Raw genomic sequence first — 26563 nt, 5'->3', positions numbered from 1 at the left:
TTGGTTTACAGATATTTCCTGTTACCGTTGGTAACCTGCTTTTACTGACCACTCCAACTGGTGCTACTCAGACACCCGATTCTCACTCACTGTAACTGTCAAAGGAGCAGCACCACTGTGCCCCTAGTGATAGGAGAACAGTCATTACCACCCCAAGGCTCCTTAATAAACTGGAACCGCTTGCCTTCGGGTAGTTTGTACAGCTACTGCAGCACCTCTGGCTGTGGCTGGGGCCTCCTGACAGCTTACTCTGCATCAGGACTGCAGCCTGGCGTTCAGAGTTTTGACTCAGGATGCTAAGCTCAACACAGGACAGTGAGAGGATGGATGAGCAAATTATCCATCATTTCTCACATAATGCACTGGGCATTTTATTTTCAGTTAATCCCTAAGGTGCCAGAGCCAAAGCTAGTATGATTTAGTTCCCGGATTAGAATGCACAGTGTTCTATCACAGACGCGTAAGATTATGCCAAGAAAAATGTATCTGTCTTTTAGACCAATTTTCTGAGCAACTTGATGTTTAATGTCAAATGCGTTCAAAAATTCCTCTCTAAAAAAAACTTATAGCGACTTGACCCAGAAGCAACCCCCCCCTCCTAAGTAAACACTATAACTTGCTGTACAATATACACTACCCACCAATAACATCAGTCAACAAACTCACAATTTATGTGTCTTTCCGCTTTATGTATTAGATTGTTAGCTCTTAAAAACAAGATGTTTATTCCTATTGTCTAGTGTTTATGCCATGCAGTGCTGTGGCTGTTCTTTGTACTATGATAATTGTGATGATGATAATAATAACAGTCAGTTAACAAAACATAGCCTGTAATATATTTCCTGTAGCTGAAACATGTTTTCATCTGTGTTTAACAGTGTTTCTCCCAAAACACTCCTCACCTTCTGCACTAACGGAGTCCTATTACGCACTCTCATGGCTGGAGACGCTACACTCTCAACTGTGACTCATGTAATTGTGGTAAGATTTCATATACGTATACACCTAATCACAGGGTAGGTTTACTGGAAGTTCAGTGAAATGCCACATCTTAAGGGATAAGTAAGAAAGAAAGCTTGTTATATTAAGAGAAACCGAACGGAGGAAAGAAGGTGTTGCATAGACACATTTTTGTGTTTGATGGAGTAATGTTTATTGATATTTGGTTCATTTACATTTTTTAATGGGGCATTTTTGAGATTCTTATGTGTTTGTGTGTGGATTGTTTGTACTTAAGATTTCATTTTCTCTCATATCCTTCTGGGGGACACTGCTACCATGGGGTTGTAGGTGGGGAGTGTGGGAGTTGGCACTTAACTAGTTAACTTGTTACTTGTAACTGGCTGACAAACCTCTCTCCCCCTCCCCCCCCCCCCTGCAACCCCCTTGTAGCTCCTCAGTGTAGGAGTTGGGCTTACTTTCTTCTGATTGGTGATGACTGCTGCTACCTTCGTGTGAAGAGTGCCGCCATTCAGCGCAATGGCGGCCGCCATCTTATGGCCACTACCAAGTTCCCCCCTACATTGATGAAACTGATATCGGTGGCAGCAAGACCTGGTGGTGCACTTATAAAATAGAAGCTGCACGTATTTGGTGGCTAAGAGAGACAGTGCTGAGAACAAAGGCTGGTAGGAGGGGAAGAGCTGGATACAAGAGCTTCCTACCCACAGAAGAGGGTATGGTGGTATCTCCTTGGGCGCCAAGATCTATCTGGGAAAAGAACACAGAACACTCCCCAGCCATCTGCTTCACTGCTGACCAAGGCTTCAAGGGAATCGCTGCATCACAAATTCCTGCTGGGGCATAATACATATCAAACAACATGTAGTAAGATACAGCTTTTGACTGATATAGTCAGGGATTAGACAGTATCGTTTATAATCTCTTTTCTTGTGTTGTATAATTTCTAAACTGTCATTGTATGTTCTATTCTGTAATTGCTATTCCTCTCATAATGTCCGATTAAAGGAAAAGCACCTAAAGCAAAATACTTTGCTTGCTCAAAGTGCAAGATAAAATTACCAAATGTACACAGCAGGACCCGAGGGGGCTCTGCGTAGATTGTGAGGCGGTGCCCCGGGTGGCGCAGGGCCAGGGTAGTACTTCGCTGTTAACGGAAGAACTGGTGTGGGCTGTATCGCTGGCACTCTGGTGCAGCGGCTCACCCGTCGGGCAGAGACTACGGCTCTGTTCGCAGTTTCTCCTTCTACCTCGGTAGCGGGGGTACCCTTTCCAGCGTTACTGGCTGGCCCTTCATCTTCTATTGCTCTCCAAAGGGCCCCTGTAGGTGAACCTGCATGGTCCACATCATTATTTAGGGACATTGACAGACTGAACAGAATTTTAGACTCTCCAAGATCTTCTCAGTCCAAAAAACAAACAGAAAAGGACTAATCATTCTCTTCTTTTGGTCTCAGATTCAGAGATATTATCTGAAGAGGACGGGGAAATCCTTTACGAGACAGACACCCCTCAGGTCATGGATCTTGCTGAATCTCACAGAAATCAGAGCATTGAGGATCTGGTCCTGGCAGTTAGAAGGACCTTACACCTCTTGGACCTACAACTGCGGATCAGGGTCTTTTAAAAAACAAAAAATGAAGAGACGCACGGTCTGCTTTCCTCCTTCTACTGAGTTGAGGGAAATTGCGGAAGCAGGTTTGTCACAGCTGGACCACAAGGTAGTAGTTCCTAAAAGATTCATGGCATTGTACCCCCTACAGTTAGATGACGTTAACCTTTGGGAACAGGTACCAAGGGTGGACACACGGCTTGCGCGCCACACCACTCTGACAGCTCTGGGCACAGCCTCCCTTCAGGACACTACTGACCGGAAAGTGGAAGGGTTTTTAAAATCCATCTAAGTAGCTGCAGGAGCCTCATTTAGACCAATGTTATCTTCAGCATGGTTTGCTAGTGCCATGGAAACATGGGCTGACCAACTCGCTGCAGGACTTCAGGATTTGGACCTGCTTCCCCTTGTTCTGCACCTTAAAGAGGCATCAAGCTATTTGTATGATGCTGCTCAGAATGCAGCCTCAATGTCTTTCTCTGCGTCTGCCTCAGTGGTGACAACCAGACAGACTCTGGCTTAGATCCTGGGAAGCCGATGCAGAGTCAAAAGTTCATTTGAGGCCCTTCCATATTCGGGATTGGTACTTTTCGGGCCTGAGCTTGATAATATTATTTTGAAACGTCACTGACCTCCGGAAATTAACTAATCTATAGCTTATTTCAGGCTGACTCTAGCACTAATCCAAGTGCCATAGTATTGGATGACTTCATTCCTGGTTCTGGTCCTGGTTCCTGTAGTACTGACATGCTTGTACTTTCTTTTGATTCTTTGTTGCTTACTGCATTGTTCTTGACCATTATTCTGTTTAGTGATTTTGGTACCATTGATTTCCAGCATTGGCCTTGGCTTCCTTGACCTTCTTCTGCTACATGTTTCTTCTTCATCTCCTGTTACTATACCCAGCTTGCTCACTACGCTCTATTCAAGTCTCCAGTTACTTCACTAGCATCTGGCTCTGAGGGCTGCAGCCAGCAGATCCGACGCAGCAAAGCCCAAACTTCCTGCGGGTGTACCCGGTGAACACCAGGTGTCGGGTTAGACTCCTCACCTCTTTGCCCAGTAGTGTCAACTACTAGCAGGTGTACGACCACCTTTCCAGTGTCATCTTGACAGCATATATACCACATACAATCGCCCGTTATGCTAATAAAACTGTTACGGAGAACAGGGACATATTCCTATACACATCCTGAAAATAGTGGAAGTTTAAGAGAAACAGAATGACTTTTAATAACATCACATCTGACTGTACCATAAGGCAGAATGATGATTTTATGCTGACTTTCTCCTCTTCTGAGGCAGACATTTTCTAAAAGCGTCCCTGCAGCTTTCTCTTTGTGCCCTACGCGCTGGTTTCACCTCAAAGGGGTCTAAATATTATAGATGTTGCTATCACCTGGTGTTTGACTATACAAGTTCACAAAGTGGGTTTACTCCCCTTCAGAGTGTCTGTAACCCTTTTTGATGGTGTAATATATTATATGTATATTTTATTCCCTATTGTACATTTATAAAGTGCTTAATAGGAGATTTCTGCTTTAAAGCATCATCAGTACGAGATCAGTGCTTGTCTGTACCTACGCCGATGCCTATGGAGGGACCAGCTTGAGCTAATTCTCTGGGGGCATCTATTGCTGTACTTTCTCGGGTTATGACTCGGTCCAGAGAGGTAAGTGATACTTTACCAACACATGTCAGGCATAGGCAGGACTGGCTTTCATGTTATCTAAATCTGCTCAGGTTCTGGCTAGGGAACGACTCCTTAGTGCTCCCCATAAGAAGACATGCAAGAGCCATGTTCCTGAAATAATTCAGAATATTGTTTCTTACTTGGAACTCTCCTCTAAAGAGAATGTCGGAGGGGTAGGACACTTATAGCGTGAAGAATTCCTCTACACCTCAAAGAGTGGATGATTTAGTCCTGGGTGTTCTGAAAACTTTAGGGTTTGCGAAATCTCAGATTACAGATTCTTCTCATTTCTCTTTTTCAAAGATAGAAAAAGCAGACAGTCTGTTTTCTGCTGTCTCCTAAACTCTTCAACATTGTTTCAGCGGCCTGGCAAAAACCTGACAAAAGTTTCAGATGGAAATTGGAGCTTGCCGAGGAAATTTAGATCCCTTTATCCTTACCATCGAAAAAGTCCGTTAAATGGGAAAATTTGGCCAAAGTTGATCCTTCCATTGCCCTTCTATCTAAATGCACCGCTTTACTGGTGCCGGGTGCTTTCTTACTCCTGGCCCATACAGACGGGAAGTGTGATTTTCCCCTTAGGTCCACTCATATGGTAACCTATCGGATCTACACAATTTGTAGGCCATTCAAAAAATGGACAGAATAGTTGGCTACAGGCCGGCAGCGAATAGGCTTAGAGCTGACTTGTTAATCCATGCAGAACACATATAGGAGGCTTTACTTCAGGCATCTCTAGATGCTGTTTCGGTCACCTCCTCTCATAATTCGGCATTCATTGCGGCTGCGTTCCTGGTCTGCAGATGCAGAATCTAAGTGTACTCTGGCGTCCTTGCCATTTGATGTTAACACTTTGTTCAGCTGGAAACTGAATTAGATCATTCAGGTTGCTATGGGAGGTAAGTGCACCTTTTTTCCCTGTCACCAGTGCTAAACCAAACAACTACAGATCCGGTCCATTTGTTCCTTTGGAAGGTCTCGGGCAGCTTCAGACAGAGGTCAATCATCTTCTTCTCGGGAAGGTTCCCACAGAAGCAGGGGGTCTGCCAGACACTATGCATCCAGACTGACAAAATAGGTTTCTGCATGATGGGAAGACCCATCATGTCACAGTGTTTCAGGAGCAATGGTTGGCCTTAACCACAGATGCCTGGGCTCGAGGGGTAGTGACAAGGGGTTATGTCATCGACCTTGCCAGATTCTGTCACCGCAGATTCTTCACTACAGGCCTTCCCACCTGCAGACTCAGAAGATTTGCTCTCCTGGAGGCTATCCGTAACCTTCTGGCTTCTGGTGTGATAGTTCGAGTTCCTCCACAAGAACTGGATTTGGGGTTTCACTGCAGCCTTTTTCTGGACCTGAAACCGGGTATATTTTTGTCTGATCTTGAATTTCTGAACACTCAACAACCAGGTTCGAGGATTCAAGATGGAGTCGCTGCGTCAGTGTACCGGGACATGGAAAAAGGCACAATTGCATCCTTTGACATAAAAGATACTTACCTCCATGTTTCCATTTCTGAGGCGCATCAGTGTCTCCTTTGCTTTGCGGTGAGCAACGCACGCTTTCTGTTTAGTCCTTTGACCTGACTACCGTTCTCCAAAATTATGGCTATAATGGCGAGTCTTCTCCGTTCTCAGGGCATCACAATTGTGCCATACTTAGATGATCTGCTGTTAAAGACGCCATCAGAATCTGTCCTCCAATAGCACATTCTGCTGACTACCCAGATTCTGGTGAGACAGTTGGATCTTCAATCTTCCCAAGTCAACCTTGATTCCAGTACAACAGATGAGGTTTCTTGGGGGTAAATGTATCAAGCTCCAATTTTGAATATCCTGTGATTTTCTCGGGGTGTTTGATCTCGCATATGTATTAAAGAGAAATTTTATGTAAAATTGCCAGAGATGTGTTTCTGTCAAAATCTCCATTTCTCTTTCATCCAGTCTGGGGGACACTGCTTACCATGGGTTGTGGAGGGGAGCTTGGGAGTTGGCACCTAGCTAGTTAACTTTAGCACTGCTGACAGACCCCTCCCCTCTACAATCCCCCTGCCTCTTCCTGTTCAGTTTTTTTCAGGTGCCCATGGCGTTGGGCAGTGTTTTTAGTACTGCGTGTTTTCTTTATTTTTTCCTTTAATTTAATTTTATTCATTTAACTTTTATAGGTGACAGACCTGAGAGTGTAGAATACAGAAAAGAAAAGCAGTGTGTAGGAGGGGCACTCCTTAGGCCACAACATAAATAAAACATATAATTTTATTAGCTATGCAATAAAATTGTCTGGTAGGACAAGAGCGAAATAATTAAAATGTAAAACACATAAGGACAAAACAGTGTTTAGGTGAGTTAAAATGCAATATAGATTGCAATGCCTCTGCTACTATTAAATAATGCACCTTATTAAGTGCAAACAATAGTCAGCTATAATGAAATGTAGGAGATGCCAATATAATGTAAGATAGGTTACGTGTATCTGAAAGTATGGCTGTTAGTGTCTGGCCATATAACCTAGTAGTAGTGGATTCGCCAAGCAATAGTATGTTAAAGATCTCCCCGTGGAAATAAATGGAGAGAGCTATGTTAGCAAATACCCGTGAGACGCGGGTCTAATCTACCCACAGTTGCCCTGCTGAGGTTGGAGTTAGAAATAAAACTGAGAGTACCGTGGTTGGTCCAAATCTCCCATAAATATTCTCATAGATAAAGGGTGCTCCCTCCGATCAGCAACAATGCAGCATAAAATGCGCACGAACGGGTATGGATTAACTCCCTGTGATCGCGGGTATATGTGAAATGCCCTGCCTGAATCTAAAGCTGGGGAGCGATCAGAGGGAGATTGCTGCTGGCTAGAGAAATTGAAGTAGCAGGGCAAAACGCCAACGCGCGTTTCGCTCTATGGCTTTCTCAATCTTGAGAATCAGTGTGTAGGTGTGCCCCTCCTACACACTGCTTTTCTTTTCTGTATTCTATGTACCTAACAAGTGTTTTGGGAGCACCCCCTGGGAGTCTCTTTCTCCTAGGTAATGTATTCACATTTATAAGTAGGTCATACTACATTACTGGTGCTGTCTCCATCCCTCTTTGTTTCTAACCAGACCTGAGAGTGTGTTCTGCTATAGAGAACACACTCACAGCAGCGCAGGCTCTCACTGACAGGGACAGAATGGGGTGCCTGAATTGCGAGTGACAAGCGGTCTCACGGACCGCTGTCACTCCTGCAGCCTCCCCGATAACCGGCGCTGCCACTGCAGGCATAGAGCGCCGGTTTTCGGAGATTTCAAGTGACGGCGGCCATTTTGGATCCACGGAAAGGAGCGAGGAGAATTACAGGGGGCCATACCAGGATCCCCCCTCATACATAGGAAGGGGCATCGGGTACTAACCGCTGCGGAGACCTCAACTCTTAAGGTCTCCACTACTCTGCCACATACCTTTTTTAATTTTTATACGGAGAAACAGCTGCAGAGACAGCATTATCAGAAGGGGGGAGCTAAGACATAGAGGTCCCCCGCCTTCCAGAGAGAGATGGTTTAACTCGCTCTCGCTCTCGCTCTCGCTCTCGCTCTCGCTCTCGCTCTCTCTCTCTCTCTCTCTCTCTCTCTCTCTCTCTCTCTCCCTCCCCCCCCCTTAATTTAACCCTGTGTGTTTGGTGTGCCTTCCTTTATAAAAATGACAGATAAAGGAAAGGGCCCTATGGCAAAATATTTCACATGTTCAAGATGTAATGTAAAATTACCTTGTGGGCAGAAAGACCCGTTGGCGCTCTGCTCTGTCTGCGAAGCAGGGGTCCCCCCTGTGCAAACACAGCTTATTTCAGCCCCACTGACGGAGGAACCGGCCTGGGTGGCCTCCCTGACACAGTCGGTTTCCTCTTTAGCACAGATGGTTTTACAATCCAATCAATTGCTATCTAGTGTGGCAGCCTCGGTGGCTAATAATGCTAGTACACCTTTGGCCCTCCCCGCTACCTCAGGTTCTATTGGAACGTCTATACCAGTACCTTCCTCATTACTTACGGACCAGGCCCCTGTTCCCACAGAACCGGCATGGTCCGCAGCATTTATAAAGGGTTTGGATAAGCTGAACCAGTTACTTGAATCCCCAAACATCCCGCCTGCTAAAAGAAAGCTGCCTAGATCTGATAGTTCCCTTATGGTACTTTCAGACTCTGAGGGGTTTTCAGAGGAGGAGGGGGAAATTAATTCTGATCCTGACCAGGTTCAACCTTTGGGACAGGAAGAAAACTCTAAAAGCCAATTTATTAATGATTTGGTTTTAGCAGTGAGACAAGCGTTGGACCTCCCAGAACCAGAGAATCCTACTCCTAGAGACAGAAGTCTCTTTAAGAAGGCCAAAAGAAGGGCTTCCCGGTTCCCCCCTTCGGTAGAACTCAGAGATATTGCAGAGGGAGCCTGGAAACAGCCTGATAAAAGGTTCTCTGTTCCCAAAAGATTCTCCTCCCTGTATCCATTGCAGGAGGAAGACGTGGCTCGCTGGGAGAGTATCCCTAAGGTGGATATTCCAGTAGCCCGTTTGGCCAAACACACTTTACTACCAGTCCCAGGTTCAGCAACTCTGCAAGATGCCAATGATCGCAGAGTAGAATCCCAGCTGAAATCTATATTTGTGGCTGCGGGTTCTTCTTTTAGGCCCACATTTGCTTCAGCTTGGGTTGCTAGAGCCATGGAAGCATGGGCAGACCAACTGGCAGAGGCCTTACAGGACTCTGATTTACTTCCCCTGGCCTTGCATTTGAAAGAGGCATCAGGGTACCTTTATGAGGCGGCTCAAAACACTGCGTCTATGTCCTCCTCTATTCAGGCTGCATCTATTTCAGCAAGAAGAACGTTATGGCTGAAATCCTGGGAGGGAGATGCGGAATCAAAAAAGTCAGTTGAAACCATTCCCTTTTCAGCAGCAGGTTTGTTCGGCCTGGAACTAGATACTATGATTTCCCAGGCAACAGGGGGTAAAAGCACTTCTTTGCCGGTATTTTCAAGTAGGGGCAGGATTTCTCGTGTCAGTTCCTTTCATCAGCCCTTTAGGGGGACCTCCTTTCCTAGAGGACAGTCCTTTAGAGGTAGACAACCTAATGCTCGAGGCTCCTCTGTCAGGGGCAGATCCTCGTTTGCAGCTAGGCGCCAGGCCTCCAAGACCCAGGAGAAGCCTGCATCCTGACGACCACTCTACTCTGCCGGAGGTAGCGCCAGTGGGGGGACGTCTGTGTCTGTTTCGGGAACAATGGGCTGCGTCTTCCCAAGACTCGGGGCATTATATCAAGGGGGTACATGATAGACCTGCTGGGCCCTGTACCACATTGTTTCTTTGTAACCCCTCTACCCCGAGATCCAACAAGAAGACAGGCAATACAGGCTTGTGTCACCTCTCTTCTTTCGCAAAGAGTCATCTGCAGGGTCCCAGACAACCAGAAGGGACAGGGGTTTTATTCAAATCTGTTTCTGGTCAAGAAGCCGGACGGGTCCTTTCGGCCCATTCTAAACCTAAAGAGCCTCAATGTGCACTTACAAGTGGACAGATTTCGGATGGAATCCCTGAGGTCGGTAATAAACGGCTTAGTGAAAGATCAGTTTATGGCCTCCATAGATATAAAGGACGCATACCTCCACGTTCCCATTTGGAGCGACCATCAGTCTCTCCTACAATTCACAGTGGGGTCCTCCCACTATCAGTTTCGGGCCCTTCCCTTCGGCCTCTCCACAGCTCCGAGGGTCTTCACGAAGATCATGTCGGTCATGGCGGCGTGTCTTCACTTAAAGGGAGTTCAGGTTGTGCCTTATTTGGACGATCTGCTCATCAAATCCTCCTCAGAGATTTGCTTACGTCAGCACTTATCCCTCACCTTGGTAGTTCTCGATGGCCATGGGTGGCTGATAAACTTAAAGAAATCCCAGATGGTTCCGTGTCAATGCATGGTCTTCCTGGGCCTTATCATGGATACCAGTCGGCAGAAAGTGTTCCTGCCTACGGAGAAAATCAGTTCAATCTGGACTATAACAACTCAGGTCTTGTCCTCTCCCAATCCCTCAATTTATTTGTGCATGCGGCTGCTGGGGAAGATGGTGGCCTCCTTCGAGACGATCCCCTTCGGCCGGGCTGATTCTCGATGCTTCCAGTGGGATCTGTTACGGAAATGGTCAGGATCCCACATACACTTGGATCTCCAGAAGATTTCGCTGTCTCCGGGGGCGAGAGAGTCGCTCCAGTGGTGGCTGAATCAGGATCATTTGTCGGTGGGCAGGTCCTTCGCTCCATGGTCATGGATCATAGCCACGACAGACGCCAGCCTAAAAGGTTGGGGGGCGGTAATCCTGCACCTCCGGCTCCAGGGACTTTGGTCGGTTCAGGAATCAACCCTATCTATAAACGTGCTGTAGTTGAAGGCTACTCTTTTAGCCCTTCGGGGGGGGCCCAGTCCCTCCTCCAGGGCCACCCTGTCAGAGTTCAGTCCGACAATGCCACGGCTGTGGCATATGTCAACAGGCAGGGAGGAACCAGGAGTCATTGCAGCTCAAATTTTGGTTTGGGCAGAACAATATGTTCCAGCAATATCGGCAGTATTCATTCCAGGAATAAGGAATTGGGAGGCCGACTACCTAAGTCGGAATCCAATGATGTTGGGGGAGTGGCCACTCCTTTCGGAAGTTTTTCAGTCTCTAGTTCAGAGGTGGGGTCTTCCGGATATAGATCTCATGGCCTCCAGACACAACAGAAAGGTTCACAGGTTTTGCGCATGGGCAAGAGACCCCTTAGCGGTAGCAGTGGACGTAATGACCATGTCATGGGTGTTCAGGTTGGGATACCTGTTTCCTCCGATCCCCATGCTTCCTCTCGTGCTCAGACGAGTAAGGCAAGGCGGTCTGCCAGTAATTCTAATAGCTCCCTCATGGCTGCGCCGAGTGTGGTACGCGGACATAATCTCTATGGCGGAAGGACAGGGATTTCCTCTTCCGTCACGAGACGACCTTCTTCTGCAAGGTCCCTTCCGTCACCAGAATTTACCTCAGCTCAGTTTAACGGCATGGCTGTTGAAGCCAGCCTCTTGAGGGCTAGGGGTTTTTCCTCCAGTGTAGTGAACACCATGATGCTAGCCAAAAAGCCAGTTTCAGCCCGCATCTAGCACCGGATTTGGCGAGCCTATATCAGATGGTGCGAAAATAGGACATGTCACACGTCCTCCTTTCGTCTCCCTTGCTTATTGGCTTTCCTTCAGGATGGCCTGGAAGCAGGGCTTCGGTTAGGTTCCCTAAAAGTTCAGATATCAGCACTTTCAGTCTTTTTTCACCTGAAATTAGCGGATTTGCCAGATATTAGGACTTTCCTTCAGGGAGTCTTGCATATTCAGCCTCCCTATGTTCCGCCTACAACACCATGGGATCTTAACCTGGTACTGGATATGCTTAAAGGGCCTCCTTTTGAGCCATTACTTGTGGCAGATTTGAAGTGGTTGACCTGGAAGGTCCTCTTTCTTTTGGCTATCGCATCTGCACGTAGGGTTTCGGAATTAGGAGCTCTGTCTTGCCGGGAACCATATCTGGTTTTTCACGAGGACAGAGCGGTATTGAGAACACTCCCTTTGTTCCAAAAGTAGTGTCGGCTTTTCATTTGAATCAGGAAATTGTGGTTCCGGTCCTTTCATCAACTTCTCATTCTGATCAGCAGTCTATGGAAAAGTTAGATGTGGTTAGGGCTCTCCGTATTTATGTCAAAAGAACTTCTCAGATTAGACGTACCGATTCTCTGTTTGTTCTTTATGATTCTAACAAAAGAGGTTGGCCAGCCTCAAAACAGTCCATTGCGAGATGGATTACGGCAACCATTAAGCAGGCTTACATAAGGGCTAACCGTCCTGTGTCGGAGAGACTTACGGCTCATTCCACCAGATCGGTAGGGGCATCGTGGGCAGCGAGAAATGGGGCTTCTGCCGACCAGCTTTGCAGGGCAGCCACCTGGTCTTCTGTCCACACATTCACCAAATTCTATCAATTTAATGTATTTGCAACTGCGGATGCAAATTTCGCTACGTAGTGCTCTACGAGCGGGGTTTTCAGAGCGGTCCCACCCTTAGGGGGCTGCTTTAGAACGTCCCCATGGTAAGCAGTGTCCCCCAGACTGGATGAAAGAGAAAAGAGGATTTATGTATTTACGTTAAATCTGTTTCTCTGATTCCGTCTGGGGGACACTGCGATCCCTCGCTTCTGCTTTTCTTCTGTGTGCTCTTGTTTGATTGGCCTTTTCTCCTTGGGCTTTTTAATTAACTGAACAAGAAGAGGCAGGGGGATTGTAGAGGGGAGGGGTCTGTCAGCAGTGCTAAAGATTAACTAGCTAGGTGCCAACTCCCAAGCTCCTCTCCACAACCCATGGTAAGCAGTGTCCCCCAGACGGAATCAGAGAAACGGATTTAACGTAAGTACATAAATCCTCTTTTCCAAAATCGATAGAGGTCAGATAGTCGCGACTGTTTGCCACTCTAGCTATACAAGTCTCAAATGTATGAAGCTGCGATTAAGAAAATTCTCCATAGTTAGCTTTAAAAATTGCTAGATATAACACGCTGTTTCCTAGCTGCGTGATTAGTAAACACATCACTGTTATACTGCTTCTGTTTATAGAGCCGCAGGTCCCCGCAACTTTATAGTTTAAAAATAGATAAATGTTCCTCCTAAAAAAAAATAAAAAAGCACAAGGTCCCCCATCCGAACACTATTAACCCAAGTGCTGCCAGCCTACTGCTGGTTATGTGTAAATCGGGTAAAAGGTTACGTGGGGTCCCCCTTATTTTCACATAACCAGCACTAGGCAAACCAGCTGGGGTGGTTGGCACTATAGCAGGTGGACACGCGGCAGGGGTCCCCCTGCCATAATTGCATACCAACCCCAAGCTGTTCAGTGCTGTGCTGGATTCCCTAGGGAGTGGCGTCAGCAAAAAAAACATGCAGGCCCACCTCTAGGAATAACCAGCCCAGTGCTGAAAGCACTAGGGCTCTCCCTATACCCCTGGGTGGTGGTGTAGGGTAATATCGACGATTGTAGGTTTATTTATGGTCAGGGATTTTCTCACGCTGTCATGGGAAAATCTGTTATACCATACATAGACCTTGCGCCTGTGCTAAACTCATTGCATATCGGAGCTTGAATTAGAGACAAGTTAAATTTGCAGGGTCTGTAATCGGGGATTATTTTTTTAGCCAATCATGTTCCGGATTTGGAATACAAATATGGTTGCCCTTCTGGCCTGAAGAAAAGAATACTGCAATCAACATGGAATTACAAAATGGGGGTGTATGTCACCCGAAGAAAATAAGTGTTTTTCAAGCATGGACATTTGGATATATAAATATTTATGGACATGGGTTTTAAATACATTTGGATTAAAAGCTGTGGACAAAAGAGGAATAATTCAGATCGGTGAGTATATGGGGCTTTATTATTTTTATTAAATGTATGTGGTAATAACGAGGCTGTGTTATGGTTTTTATTGTTTTTTTTAATTTTTATTAAAAGTATGTGATTTTTTTAATGAGGGTATTGTGGTTTTGTAAACATTTTTATTTGTGGAACTACAGGTCTCAGCCAGCCATGGGTGTCAGGCCATGTTGGCACTTGTGGTTCTCCAAGTACCAGCATGACCTGGCTGCCATGGATATGCTGGTGCTTGTGGTTATACAAGCATCTGCATGCCCACACTGTTTATGGCACCCTGGGTTTGCTTGGACTTTTAGTTCCACAAACAAGATGGGGTCCGTTTGTTTTTTTAACATTATAATAGCCAATATTACCCTACACCCACCGCCCAGGGGTGTAGGAAGAGCCCTAGTGTTCAGCACTGGGCTGGTTATTTCTAGAGGGGGGGCTTGCACATTTTTTTTGGGCGGACCCCACTCCCTAGGGAATCCAGCCCAGCACTGAACAGCCTGGGGTTGGTATGTCATTATGGCAAGGGGACCCCTGCCGCGTGTCTTCCTGATATAGTGTTAACCACCCCGGTTGGTTTGCCTAGTGCTGGTTATGTGAAAATCGAGGGGACCCCACGCAAATTTCACCCTCATTTTCACGCAACCAGCAGTAGGCTGGCAGCACTAGGGTTAATAGTGCTCGGGTGGGGGGACCCCACGCATTTTTTTTTTTTTAATGTAAACATCACTCTATTTTTAAGCTTTTGACAGCTGTTGGACCTCCGGCTGTATAAACAGCCAGTGTAACAGTGATGTGTTTACTAATCTCGCAGCTAGGAAACACAGGAGAGTTAGCTAAACACAAGAGTGTTTGAAATCGCAGCAAATCGCCAGAGATGACAAGCGATTTTGAAGATCAGAGTAAAAATCGCAGCTTAATACATCTGGCGACTTGGGGACTAAAATCGCAGGTTATCACCCGCGATTTACTGCAATTTTAAATTGCTGGAAAAAAGGGACCTTGATACATTTACCTCCTGGCCTCAACTTCGACAAAGTGTGTCAGAAGGTTTTCTTCCAAGAGAACAGTGTCCTCTCCATTCTGAACAAGACGAAGTTTACTGCTATAACCCGAAAAATCACTTGGTTGAGATACGGCTGTTCATGTCCCATTCCGTTGTTAACCATAACCACCATTTAAACCATAACCACCATAATAAAGGAGTCTAGATACTCCCTGGAATTAGAGGGGAGAGTTGGTAACACAAACAGTGTTTACATGCAAAAAACATTAGCACAGATTCAGATATCTAAGATAATGTCAAAGCATATTAAAGAATGCATTAACACTAGGACAGGATCTGGTCATGAGAGCTTCTCTGGGACATATGAGATCTGGGGCTCTCCCTCCTTCAGGTTTCTAAGAAATGCAACGGGGAGAGCGATTATTCTCCTGCATAGTGTTTTGTATTGGATGCTGTACAGGTTTGTGGGCAGGTAATGTGTGTCCTAGATTATACCAGAACATAAATGTATGCCCTGGTGCGCCAAGGGTTTAAACTACAAAACCATGTCAACCTTCATATACTTTTTTGTTTTGTTTTATAAAGTGCAAAACTTTAGCAACCACTCGCCAAACAGGGTGAGGTGCTAACATTCCTGTTAAAGTTAGTCTTAAGTATTTAACATAAAACCCCCATCCACATTTACTGCATTAATTTTAAAGTATGTAGTCAACAGAACCACTATAACTTGAAAGCATGTTCTTATAAATGATGAACTGACATAGCTCGGAGCGTGTAATGTATTGTAAATGAAAGCTAAGGGCACCTTCGACTTTATATTTGTTTGTTTCATGATGTAGTGACTGATGTTCCTGTCACAGCCAAATCGATTGTCATTGATCTAATAATTAAAATGTCACTTTCTTATATCACATGACAGTTTTTATCAGTGTTGTTTATTGCTCTCATTTTTACTCTATATGAGCAGGAGGCAGTAATTTGTTTGTAGTTAGCTTAGAGCAGCAGTATTTGCGCACAGGACAAATTTCACTTGCATCACGGTTCACATATTCATTCGGTCCCGTTATCATAGAGACATTTTTTTATTCAAATACAGGGCTGTCCCATGTTGTTCTGTCATCAGAGACGAATGATCACTGCTTGTGCCTACGTAGATTTTAACACAATACTGTAATTGCTGGATTTCTCCCAGAGATTAGTTTCCCAGGCAGAAGAAAGGGTCTGCAGAGCTGTAGGGATGTTCTGTCATACAATGATATACTATAGTTGGGAAACCTAGCGCCCTCTATTAAAGTAAAATGTCACTCAAGCAAAAAAAATCTAATTTAATACACAGCAAAGTACACTATTTATTAAGATACAAGAAATGTGTAACCTTTATATTTTAGTCCAGCATGTAGGCCTATTATTGGTGAGCAGTATTATTTTAAATATAAATATTAAAATTTAGTATACCAATTAAAATATGATAAAAAAAAAAAATTATATTAGAATTTAAAACTCTGAGGTAACTGGATATCTGGAGCATTAGTGAAACAAGGGGGCGAAATATTCCTCAGAGCGACGCCAGTTGGACAGCATTCATTCTGAGTTTCGGTCTTCTAATAGCCACATCCATTACCGCAACATAATATTGCATTGGCTGCTTATGATGCCTTCAATTCAGTACAATGAATTTAAAGAAGCAAACAAAGGGTCTTTTATGGTGTTGATTTGCTTTTAGTTATTTGAATTTATGACATAAACATGTGCAGTTTGTATGTAATTATTATTGGTAATTCCAAACATGTCGAAATACCTATTTACATGGAAAGGTGCATTATATGAAGATAATGTTTCCACTCATTATTTTGATTTACATGTGCTTTTTGTGGTATGAGTATATTTTTTACTAAGAGTCGCTAACTGCTGCCTAACAATAAGTTAACATAGCACCATTTACAGATACAGTATTACAAGGCTATGATTAGGGGGTAGTGATGAGTGTGGCTGTGGCACAGGAAAAGCCCAAATTGAGAATTTGGAAGCCCATATTCAAGACTTGCCCAAATCCAAAATGATTGCATATAACAAACTCCTTGCTCTCAGTGACCAACTTAATCAAGTACTCTGGACAAAAGCAGCAAAAACTAATCACAGTTTACAACAGAATTCTTATGAATAAGGGGATACTGCTCACATCCTGCTAGCAAGTAAGCCCAGGGCCAAGCACTCATGTAGAGTAGTATACATTCGAACAGAGATTCAAAATATCATATAATATTAGATCTGGGGTAAGATCGCTGAAAGATTCTGTGACTTTTATACTGCTCTTTATAACTTGATGCCCCAAAATAACAAAGTGACTTAATTAAGAAATTACACAATATCTCTTGTTGTGCTCACTACCTTAAATCTCCATAAAAAGAAACTAAAAAACTCACCAGTCACATTACAATCTATTGTAACAAGTTCATAGGAGATCTTTCACTCATGTTGGTAGATCATTTAATTTTTTTTTAACAGGAGTCCAAGTTTAATTTGGTCACTACCAGGACAGAGATACTATTAATCCCTATACTGTCCCTAACACATGCAATAGTTATTGACCTATATCACTATTAAATGTTGATCTGAAACTTTATGCAAAAGGTGCTGGGGAATAGAAAATCATAACCCCTTGGGTACATCCAGCACAGGATTGGATTTGACCCTGACAACAGACAGTGAACAATATTAGAACCATTGACTTCAAGTGGGAAATCTGCAACCATACCTGCACTGGTGGTGGCCCTTGATACTGAAAAGCATTTGATAATAACTCTTGCGCCTATATACAAAATACTCTCCACCGGGGGTAACTTTGTCAGAGGGATCATCATCCTAAAGTATAAGTGGGTTTTCATCCCCGTGTTTGCCATTAATAACAGAACTAGGTAGAGCTCCCCGCTTTCCCTCCTGATTTGCACACTAATGATGGAGCTTTTTGCAGCTAGTATTAGAAGTAACCCAAATATCCCCATAATAAAAGTTCGACCTCATCTCAACCACTCGTCCCAAACCTCCTCCAAGAAAACTGCCTGTATGGTGGGGTCTCCAATTTTAAAACAACTACATTTTCTGATTAAATTGATGGGTGTGTCCAGTTTAATTCTACTTGCAGAAATGATTGTGCACTGGAGAGACATTATATTTTCCCATTTGCCCCCACACAATAATATAACGTCTTTAGTTGGCAAAATGCCTGTTTTTATTTCATTATTGGGGTTGGAAGAACACAAAAATGACAGTAATGAGGGAAATGGAGACAGACGTTATTCCCTATATGCTTCTTTACTTAACATAAAGCTGTGTATACCATTCATATTTCTGTATTAGGTACTGTTAAACAAAGCCAGTTTCTGTAAAATTCTAATTTAGGTCATTTGATATCTAGATATTTTAGATATTTTTAAGGCTTCTTGTGAGGTTGTACAGTGGTGAGGAAAATAGTTTGTAGTATGTTACTGTCAGGTGTCTTTGTAATACCCTGTTACATCAATTATCACAGGATGAAGTACATGAACGAGATCGGTTCAGTGACTTTCTGCTCTGCAAAATGAGGGATGTGATGTCGAAGCACCCCGCTTTGAAACTGATTCTCTCCAGTGCTGCATTAGATGTGAACTTGTTTCTGAGATATTTTGGAGGGTGTCCTGTTATATACAGTAAGTTTGTTTAAATAAACATTTCAATTATGAAAATGATAGAAGACTGTAACTGTCTTTAGTATCTTAGTGACAATAGTTTATACATGATTACTGTTCCTCGTATCCAGTTATTTAAAGGAGACCTATCACATTTGCTGTACTGATGTGTTAGATTGAAAAAATTATGCTTCAAAATTACGATAAATTCCACCTACTACCCCTTGTAGAGTGACGCAGTCTTGGAGTATACCTCTAGTGCACATTACTATGGTTAGTATGGTAATTTCAACGCTGATTTTTGCTCGCAGCACGTTAAAATTACTGTACGAACGGTAATAGTGCGCGGTCCGCGTTATCCTCACGAGTAACGCTGTCAATTGAATTGACTCTGAATCTTGCATTTTCTTAAATCTAACCAGTACGTGTGCTGGGGATCCTTAAATATGCAGAAAATGAAATTAATATATTTGAAATATTTACATTTTTAACATTTAAAACTGACAGTTGTGACAGGTTGCCTTTAACATAGTCATTAGAGTTAAAAGTAACATGCATTGTGATAAGCTCAACTATAGGAGCTTGTGTTTTATAGCGGAGTCATTAAGTCCCAATGCTGTATTCTAACCGCAGCTCTTAGCTGTGCAGACACATTATATCAGATTTTGCCTAGAACTTTTTTAGCTGCTATTAAGAAAGTTTTAATTATTCTAACTTGATCACTACTGTTGTGTTACTCTCATTTAAGTACAAGGGCGACCCTTTGAAGTAAAAGAAATGTTTTTACAAGACATTTTAAGGACTATGGGGTACACCAATAAGGAGATGCTGAAATACAAGAAAGAAAAACAATGTGGTAAGTTTAATTTTTATTTAGAAAGTATTTTACTAGGAAGAAAGGTATTATTATTTATTAATTTCTAAAATCCAACATATTACGCAGTGCAGTACATAATAAGGGATAATGATACAAACAATTGACATACACTGACAACAGTTGTTGGTTTTTAAGTATATTTTGTTTGTCATTTTTTTATTTTTTTTGATAGCATTGTACTCATGTTTCATGATTGATTTGCTATTGATAGTGATTCCCAATAATAACAATGCATTTAGGTACAACATCTGCACTTAACCACAGCAAACAATCCACTTTATCTGTCTAGTGCAGGTTAGGCAATGAAAACAAGTGTCTGATTAGATGCTGTGGGTTTGTCCTATATTGTGACATTACTACTACATTGCGATGTAGCATGTGGTCTCACATATGCTCATTTTACTGAAATGAAAGATCCTCTTGAACCAGGGCCGGACTGGAACTAAAAATCAGTCCTGGCATTTAAAGCACACAGGCCCACCTCTGTTCCAGATAATAATATTACATCATATATTACAGTACTTTTTGCAAAGGTCATTGTTATACGGTGTCCTATGAGATACAAATGTATTACGTGCAGCTTGACTATTTGCAGCATAGGGCTTATCCGTATTAGTTAATGGTATGTACAGGACTGGCAAGAGAAATTTGGGGCCCAGGTACAGTGAACTTTTGGGGCACCCCTCCATAGACGAGTAGTAAATAAACTGTGTGCCGCCGCACAGCGTCGGCGCTGAAAAGGGCGTGACCACATTGTGCTGGGCATGTAGTCAACATGGGGCATTGATACATATATTGTAATAAAACATTACATTTATCACACCCTTCCACCCACATTATGACACCCCCAGCCCACTGTACTTATCTATGCTTCTGATGGTGCTGACATCCTATAGAGTGAGCAGGGAAGCACTTTGTCTCACGAGATTACCAAATCTTGTGAAACTTAGAGCTCCTTGGCTTGCTCTGCAGGCTGTGTCCTGTCTGGGAACTGGGAGCAGCTATCAGTTCCCTTCCTCTAATCAGAGCTGGATTAATACTCGGGGGGGGGGGGGGGGAAGGGCCCAGGGTATTTAAGATATCAGGGCCCTTATTATGTAACATGGTTATCATTTTAGACAAATACACAGGCAATACTGTGTGCACTACTGTTAGATGCAAACAGCTCTGCCTTCACATGCAGTACGTTGTGAAGCGGGACATACCTCCCAACTGTCCTTGCAGTCAGATCAAATCCTGACTAAGCGAGACAGTCACCCACATTCAGGACTGCCCCACCAGATTCAGAACAGTTGGCAGACTGTCCTGCTCTCTCCTACCTGTCTTATCACTTTCACTACTTCTGGCAGCTGGTTTCTTTAGCTCAGTTTCTGCTTGTCTGGATCCTGGACTGTTGGAGGCCCTATTTTGAAAAAAAAATAAATGGAATTTAGAACACTTCAACCAGCCCTCACGGTTTAGAATTAGGCCTCCTTCTATCCCCAACAATAATAATATTCACATTTAATAAGTAGGCATATTTTCCTCCAACCAGCCCCAACATTAAACAGTATACCCATTTACTCAAAACCTAATTCCCTCTCTCCAAACAGTCCCAGCAATAAATTTAAATAGCATTAACGTTTAATAAATATAGCTATTTTCCACAACCATCCCCGCAATAAATAATTCATATTCACATTTAATAAATAGCCCTTCTCCCCAAAATCAGCCCCATGTTCAATTAATAGCCCCAAACCACCCCAGCATTATATTAAAGGTTCCGTCACCTCACCTTAAATAATTAGTCCCTACCTACACTCCACCATTAAATAGCCTACCTCCCACACTATATTAAGATCCTCCCTTCCCTCACATATTATATTAAAATACTGCGCCCACACACACACGCTATATTAAAATACTGCGCCCACACACACACTATATTAAAATACTGCGCCCACACACACACTATATTAAAATACTGCGCCCACACACACACGCTATATTAAAATACTGCGCCCACACACACACTATATTAAAATACTGCGCCCACACACACACTATATTAAAATACTGCGCCCACACACACACTATATTAAAATACTGCGCCCACACACACATTATATTAAAATACTGCGCCCACATACACACACTATATTAAAATACTGCGCCCACACACGCACTATAATAATACTGCGCCCACACACGCACTATATTAAAATACTGCGCCCACATACACACACTATATTAAAATACTGTGCCCACACACGCACTATATTAAAATACTGCGCCCACACACGCACTATATTAATACTGCGCCCACACACGCACTATATGAATACTGCGCCCACACACGCACTATATGAATACTGCGCCCACACACGTACTATATGAATACTGCGCCCACACACGCACTATATGAATACTGCGCCCACACACGTATTATATGAATACTGCGCCCACACACGCATTATATGAATACTGCGCCCACACACGTACTATATGAATACTGCGCCCACACACGCACTATATGAATACTGCGCCCACACACGTATTATATGAATACTGCGCCCACACACGCATTATATGAATACTGCGCCCACACACGCTAAATTAAAATAATGCAGCCACACAAGCTACATTAACATGGCTGCGCGCACGTGCAACATTAACATGGCCTCGCGCTATAATAACATGGCTGCACGCACACGCTATATTAAAATACTGCGCCCACATACACACACTATATTAAAATACTGCGCCCACACACGCACTATATTAAAATACTGCACCCACACACGCACTATATGAATACTGCGCCCACACACGCACTATATGAATACTGCACCCACACACGTACTATATGAATACTGCACCCACACACGCACTATATGAATACTGCGCCCACACACGCACTATATGAATACTGCGCCCACACACGCACTATATGAATACTGGGCCCACGCACTATATTAATACTGCGCCCACACACACAATATTAATACTGCGCCCACACACGCTAAATTAAAATAATGCAGCCACACAAGCTACATTAACATGGCCGCGCGCACGTGCAACATTAATATGGCCGCACGCGCTATAATAACATGGCCTCGCGCTATAATAACATGGCCGCACGCACACGCTACAATAACATGGCTGTGTGTACGTGCTATAACATGGCTGCGTGCACACGCTATAATAACATGGCAGGATGCACACGCTATAATAACATGGCCGCACACACACCCGCGATATTAACATGGCCGCACACACGCTATAATAACTTGACAGCGCACACGCTATAATAACTTGGCCGCGCACACGCTATAATAACTTGGCCGTGCACACGCTATAATAACATGGCCACGCACACACCCGCTATAATAACATGGCCGCGCACACACCCGCTATATTAACGTGGCCGCACACACACGCTATAATAACTTGGCCGTGCACACGCTATAATAACTTGGCCGCGCACACGCTATAATAACTTGGCCGCGCACACGCTATAATAACTTGGCCGTGCACACGCTATAATAACATGGCCACGCACACACCCGCTATAATAACATGGCCGCGCACACACCCGCTATATTAACGTGGCCGCACACACACGCTATAATAACTTGGCCGTGCACACGCTATAATAACATAGCCACACACACACGCTATATTACCATGGGCGCGTGCACACCACGCTATATTAACATGGCCGCACACACACACGCTATATTAACATGACTGCTCGCACCCGCTATAATAACATGGGCGCGCGCACACCTGCTATAATAACACACACGCTATATTAGCATGGCCACACACACTATATTAACGTGGACACACACACACACTTACCTTGTTACATCCACACACGTACAGTCTTCTTCACTTAGCAATCCAGCCATCCGCATGCCCGCCTGAGCAGCAGCACCTCCATGCGTGCTGCATGACGGACGGAGAATCAGTGATGTGCGGCCTATGCAAGTAATCACATGGGACATGCACCACGTGACAGGTGCCGTCCCATGTAATTACTTGCATCGTCCGCACGTCACTGAGTCTCCGTCCGCCGAGCAGCGCGCAGGAAGGTGCTGTTGCTCAGGCGGGCATGCGGACTGGCCCATCTAGCCATTGGCCCTTCTGGCATATGCCAGAAGTGCCAGATGGCCAGTTTGGCCCTGTCTTGAAGTAATCAAACCATAAGCAGGAGATACTTAAACACATTATTCATCCATGGAGAAGCTGACAGTGTTTTTATTAGAGCAAATCTTCCAAGCTGCATCTTACACTGCAGCAACCCAAACCTCACCAGCTGTCAGTGTCTAGCTTCCTGTCATCTGTTTTTTGTTTTGTTCTCTTAATTGACAATTTAACAAATCACACAAAACATACAATAATTGTTGCATATATATATTTATAAATACTGTTAAATGAATTGTTGTTTGGAAGGCTGTAGAGACAACCGGAGACAGTGAAACATGTATGTGCCACAGTCTACCTGCTGAGCACTGGATGCGGTACACGCTGTCGTTAGCAAATGAACTGTTTGTTGTGTTACCAGAGGAGAAGCAGAAGACAACACTATCCGAATGGCATTCAGTGAAAGAGAACAGCGCAAAGACTGACACACAGAGGCAGAGGAGCATTACTAGCATCACTGAGGATTATGATTTGCTAGATGATGGAGGGGACACTGTATTCAGTCAGTTGGTATGGTATTAACCTTTCTACTATATGTGAGGTGTAGTCCTGTGTCCAGAATAACATTGTAATGTAAGCAAAAGGGCTTTCATAAATGAACTGTGTGAATATATCCATATCCACAAATACTGCCATAACAACATTTAACATGACAAACAGGCTTTAACAGCAATAACTACTTCTAGCTTTTATTGCTAAACAATGTTTCTGTACTTGGTGTATTAGAATCCCATTTCAGTACAAGTCACATAACATTTTCTAAAAACTGTGGTTCAACTGTGTTTTAGTGTTTCTAGATAATTTTGTCATAAACTTTGAACTGTTGGGATTTTAAATCCCAACATCACTATAACTTTTATCTTTTCCATGATGAGGAGTTTGTCTGTTTTTTAGTTCAGAGGAGTATTAACATTTTCAGCAACATGTTGTGACCGTGTTGTCCTGTTATTTGTATACAATAAGACTGAGAGGGATGTGAACTGCCTGGAGCCCTGGCTGATAAAAGAAATGGACTCGTGTCTCTCTGATATTTGGCTACGTCGAGATGTAGATGCGTTTGCTCAACTCTTCCATTTGATACTGACGGAAAATGTCAGTGGTAAGTTTCCCGTTAATTTGTCTATATTTATTTTCCTTCTGTTCAATTTATATTTCTCTTTCATCCAGTCTGGGGGACACTGCTTACCCTGGGTTGCGGAGGGGAGCACAGGAGTTGGCACCTAGCTAGTTAATCCCCCCGCCTCTTCCTCCTCAGTTTTTTTTAGGTGCCCATGGAGTTGGGCAGTGTTTTAGTACTGTTAGTGTTTTTTCACTTTATTTTATTTTATTTATTTCCTACTTCTATCCAGGTGGCAGACATGGGAGTGTCTATTATAGAGAACACACTCCCAGCATAGCAGCGCAGGCACTACCTTGTCAGATGAGAGCCAGAGGCTCTCACTGACAGGGAGAAAAAAAGGGGTGCCTGAATAGTGAGTGACAAGCGGTCTCACCGGACCGCTGTCACTCCTGGAGCCTCCCCGATAACCGGCGCTGCTACTGCAGGCATAGAGCGCCGGTTATCGGAGAATACACATGCCAGCGGCCATCTTGGTTCCGCGGAGGAGCGAGGAGAAGGGGGCCATACCAAGATCCCCCCTCATACATAGGAGGGGCATTGGGGTAACCGCAGCGGAGACCTTGAGGTCTCCACTACTCTGCCACATACCATTTTTTCTATTTTTATTCAAAACGGAGCCCAGCGGCAGAAAAGCTGTAAGAGAGACAGCATTATCAGAGGGGGGGGGGGGAGCTAAGACATAGAGCTCCCCTGCTCCCTGCTCTCCAGAGAGAAGTGGACTAGCCCGGCCTTCTGGCGCCAAAGAGAAGCCCGGGAAAAGGACACAGATCAGAGGGAGCAGGCACCAGGACACTGCTGTTGGACTTCTCCCCTGTTTGGCCTATGGGCTAAGTATCTGATCTTATTTAAACACATATTACTGTATTTGCTGTGTACAAAGTGGGCTAGTAGGGGTTATATTGTAGATCTCCTACTTGCCAAAAATAGTATATTGTGTTTTAAAATTACAAGTACAACTTTTATATTAGATTAGTTGTTTACTTGTTTGTTTCCAACTATTCTCTCTACACTCTCTCTTTCTCTCTAAATTTACAACTTAAGCCTGTGTGTTTGGTGTGCCTTCCTTTATAAAAATGACAGATAAAGGAAAGGGCCCTATGGCAAAATATTTCACATGTTCAAGATGTAATGTAAAATTACCTTGTGGGCAGAAAGACCCGTTGGCGCTCTGCTCTGTCTGCGAAGCAGGGGTCCCCCCTGTGCAAACACAGCTTATTTCAGCCCCACTGACAGAGGAACCGGCCTGGGTGGCCTCCCTGACACAGTCGGTTTCCTCTTTAGCACAGATGGTTTTACAATCCAATCAATTGCTATCTAGTGTGGCAGCCTCGGTGGCTAATAATGCTAGTACACCTTTGGCCCTCCCCGCTACCTCAGGTTCTATTGGAACGTCTATACCAGTACCTTCCTCATTACTTACGGACCAGGCCCCTGTTCCCACAGAACTGGCATGGTCCGCAGCATTTATAAAGGGTTTGGATAAACTGAACCAGTTACTTGAATCCCCAAACATCCCACCTGCTAAAAGAAAGCGGCCTAGATCCGATAATACCCTTATGGTCCTTTCAGACTCGGGGGGGGTTTTCAGAGGAGGAGGGGGAAATTAATTCTGATCCTGACCAGGTTCAACCTTTGGGACAGGAAGAAAACACTAAAAGCCAATTAATTGATGATTTGGTTTTAGCGGTGAGACAAACCTTGGACCTCCCAGGACCGGAGGATCCTACACCTAGAGACAGAAGTCTCTTTAAGAAGGCCAAAAGGAAGGCTTCCAGTTTCCCCCCTTCGGTAGAACTCAGAGATATGGCAAAGGGAGCCTGGAAATAGCCTGATAGAAGGTTCTCTGTTCCCAGAAGGTTCTCTTCCCTGTATCCATTGCAGGAGGAAGACGTGGCTCGCTGGGAGAGTATACCTAAGGTGGATATTCCAGTAGCCCGTTTGGCCAAACACACTTTGCTACCAGTCCCAGGTTCAGCAACTCTGCAGGATGCCAATGATCGCAGAGTGG

General features: G+C 44.1%; 1 protein-coding gene across 4 annotated transcripts in view; it reads left to right on the top strand.

Annotated features, from left to right (window-relative positions):
• The window catches only part of YTHDC2 (YTH N6-methyladenosine RNA binding protein C2), a 100098-nt gene that overhangs the window by 12131 nt on the left and 61404 nt on the right, over positions 1–26563 (top strand). For all 4 annotated transcript variants that reach the window (XM_075179678.1, XM_075179670.1, XM_075179686.1 and 1 more), the window contains exons 7-11: positions 879–981; positions 18235–18391; positions 19119–19226; positions 23797–23945; positions 24399–24534. In XM_075179678.1, coding sequence (XP_075035779.1) covers positions 879–981; positions 18235–18391; positions 19119–19226; positions 23797–23945; positions 24399–24534 — 653 coding nt within the window. The remainder of the gene's footprint in view (positions 1–878; positions 982–18234; positions 18392–19118; positions 19227–23796; positions 23946–24398; positions 24535–26563) is intronic.

The sequence above is a fragment of the Mixophyes fleayi genome, chromosome 1, assembly GCF_038048845.1.
Source record: "Mixophyes fleayi isolate aMixFle1 chromosome 1, aMixFle1.hap1, whole genome shotgun sequence".
Lineage (NCBI taxonomy): Eukaryota > Metazoa > Chordata > Amphibia > Anura > Limnodynastidae > Mixophyes > Mixophyes fleayi.
This window is presented reverse-complemented; position numbering and strand designations above follow the sequence as displayed.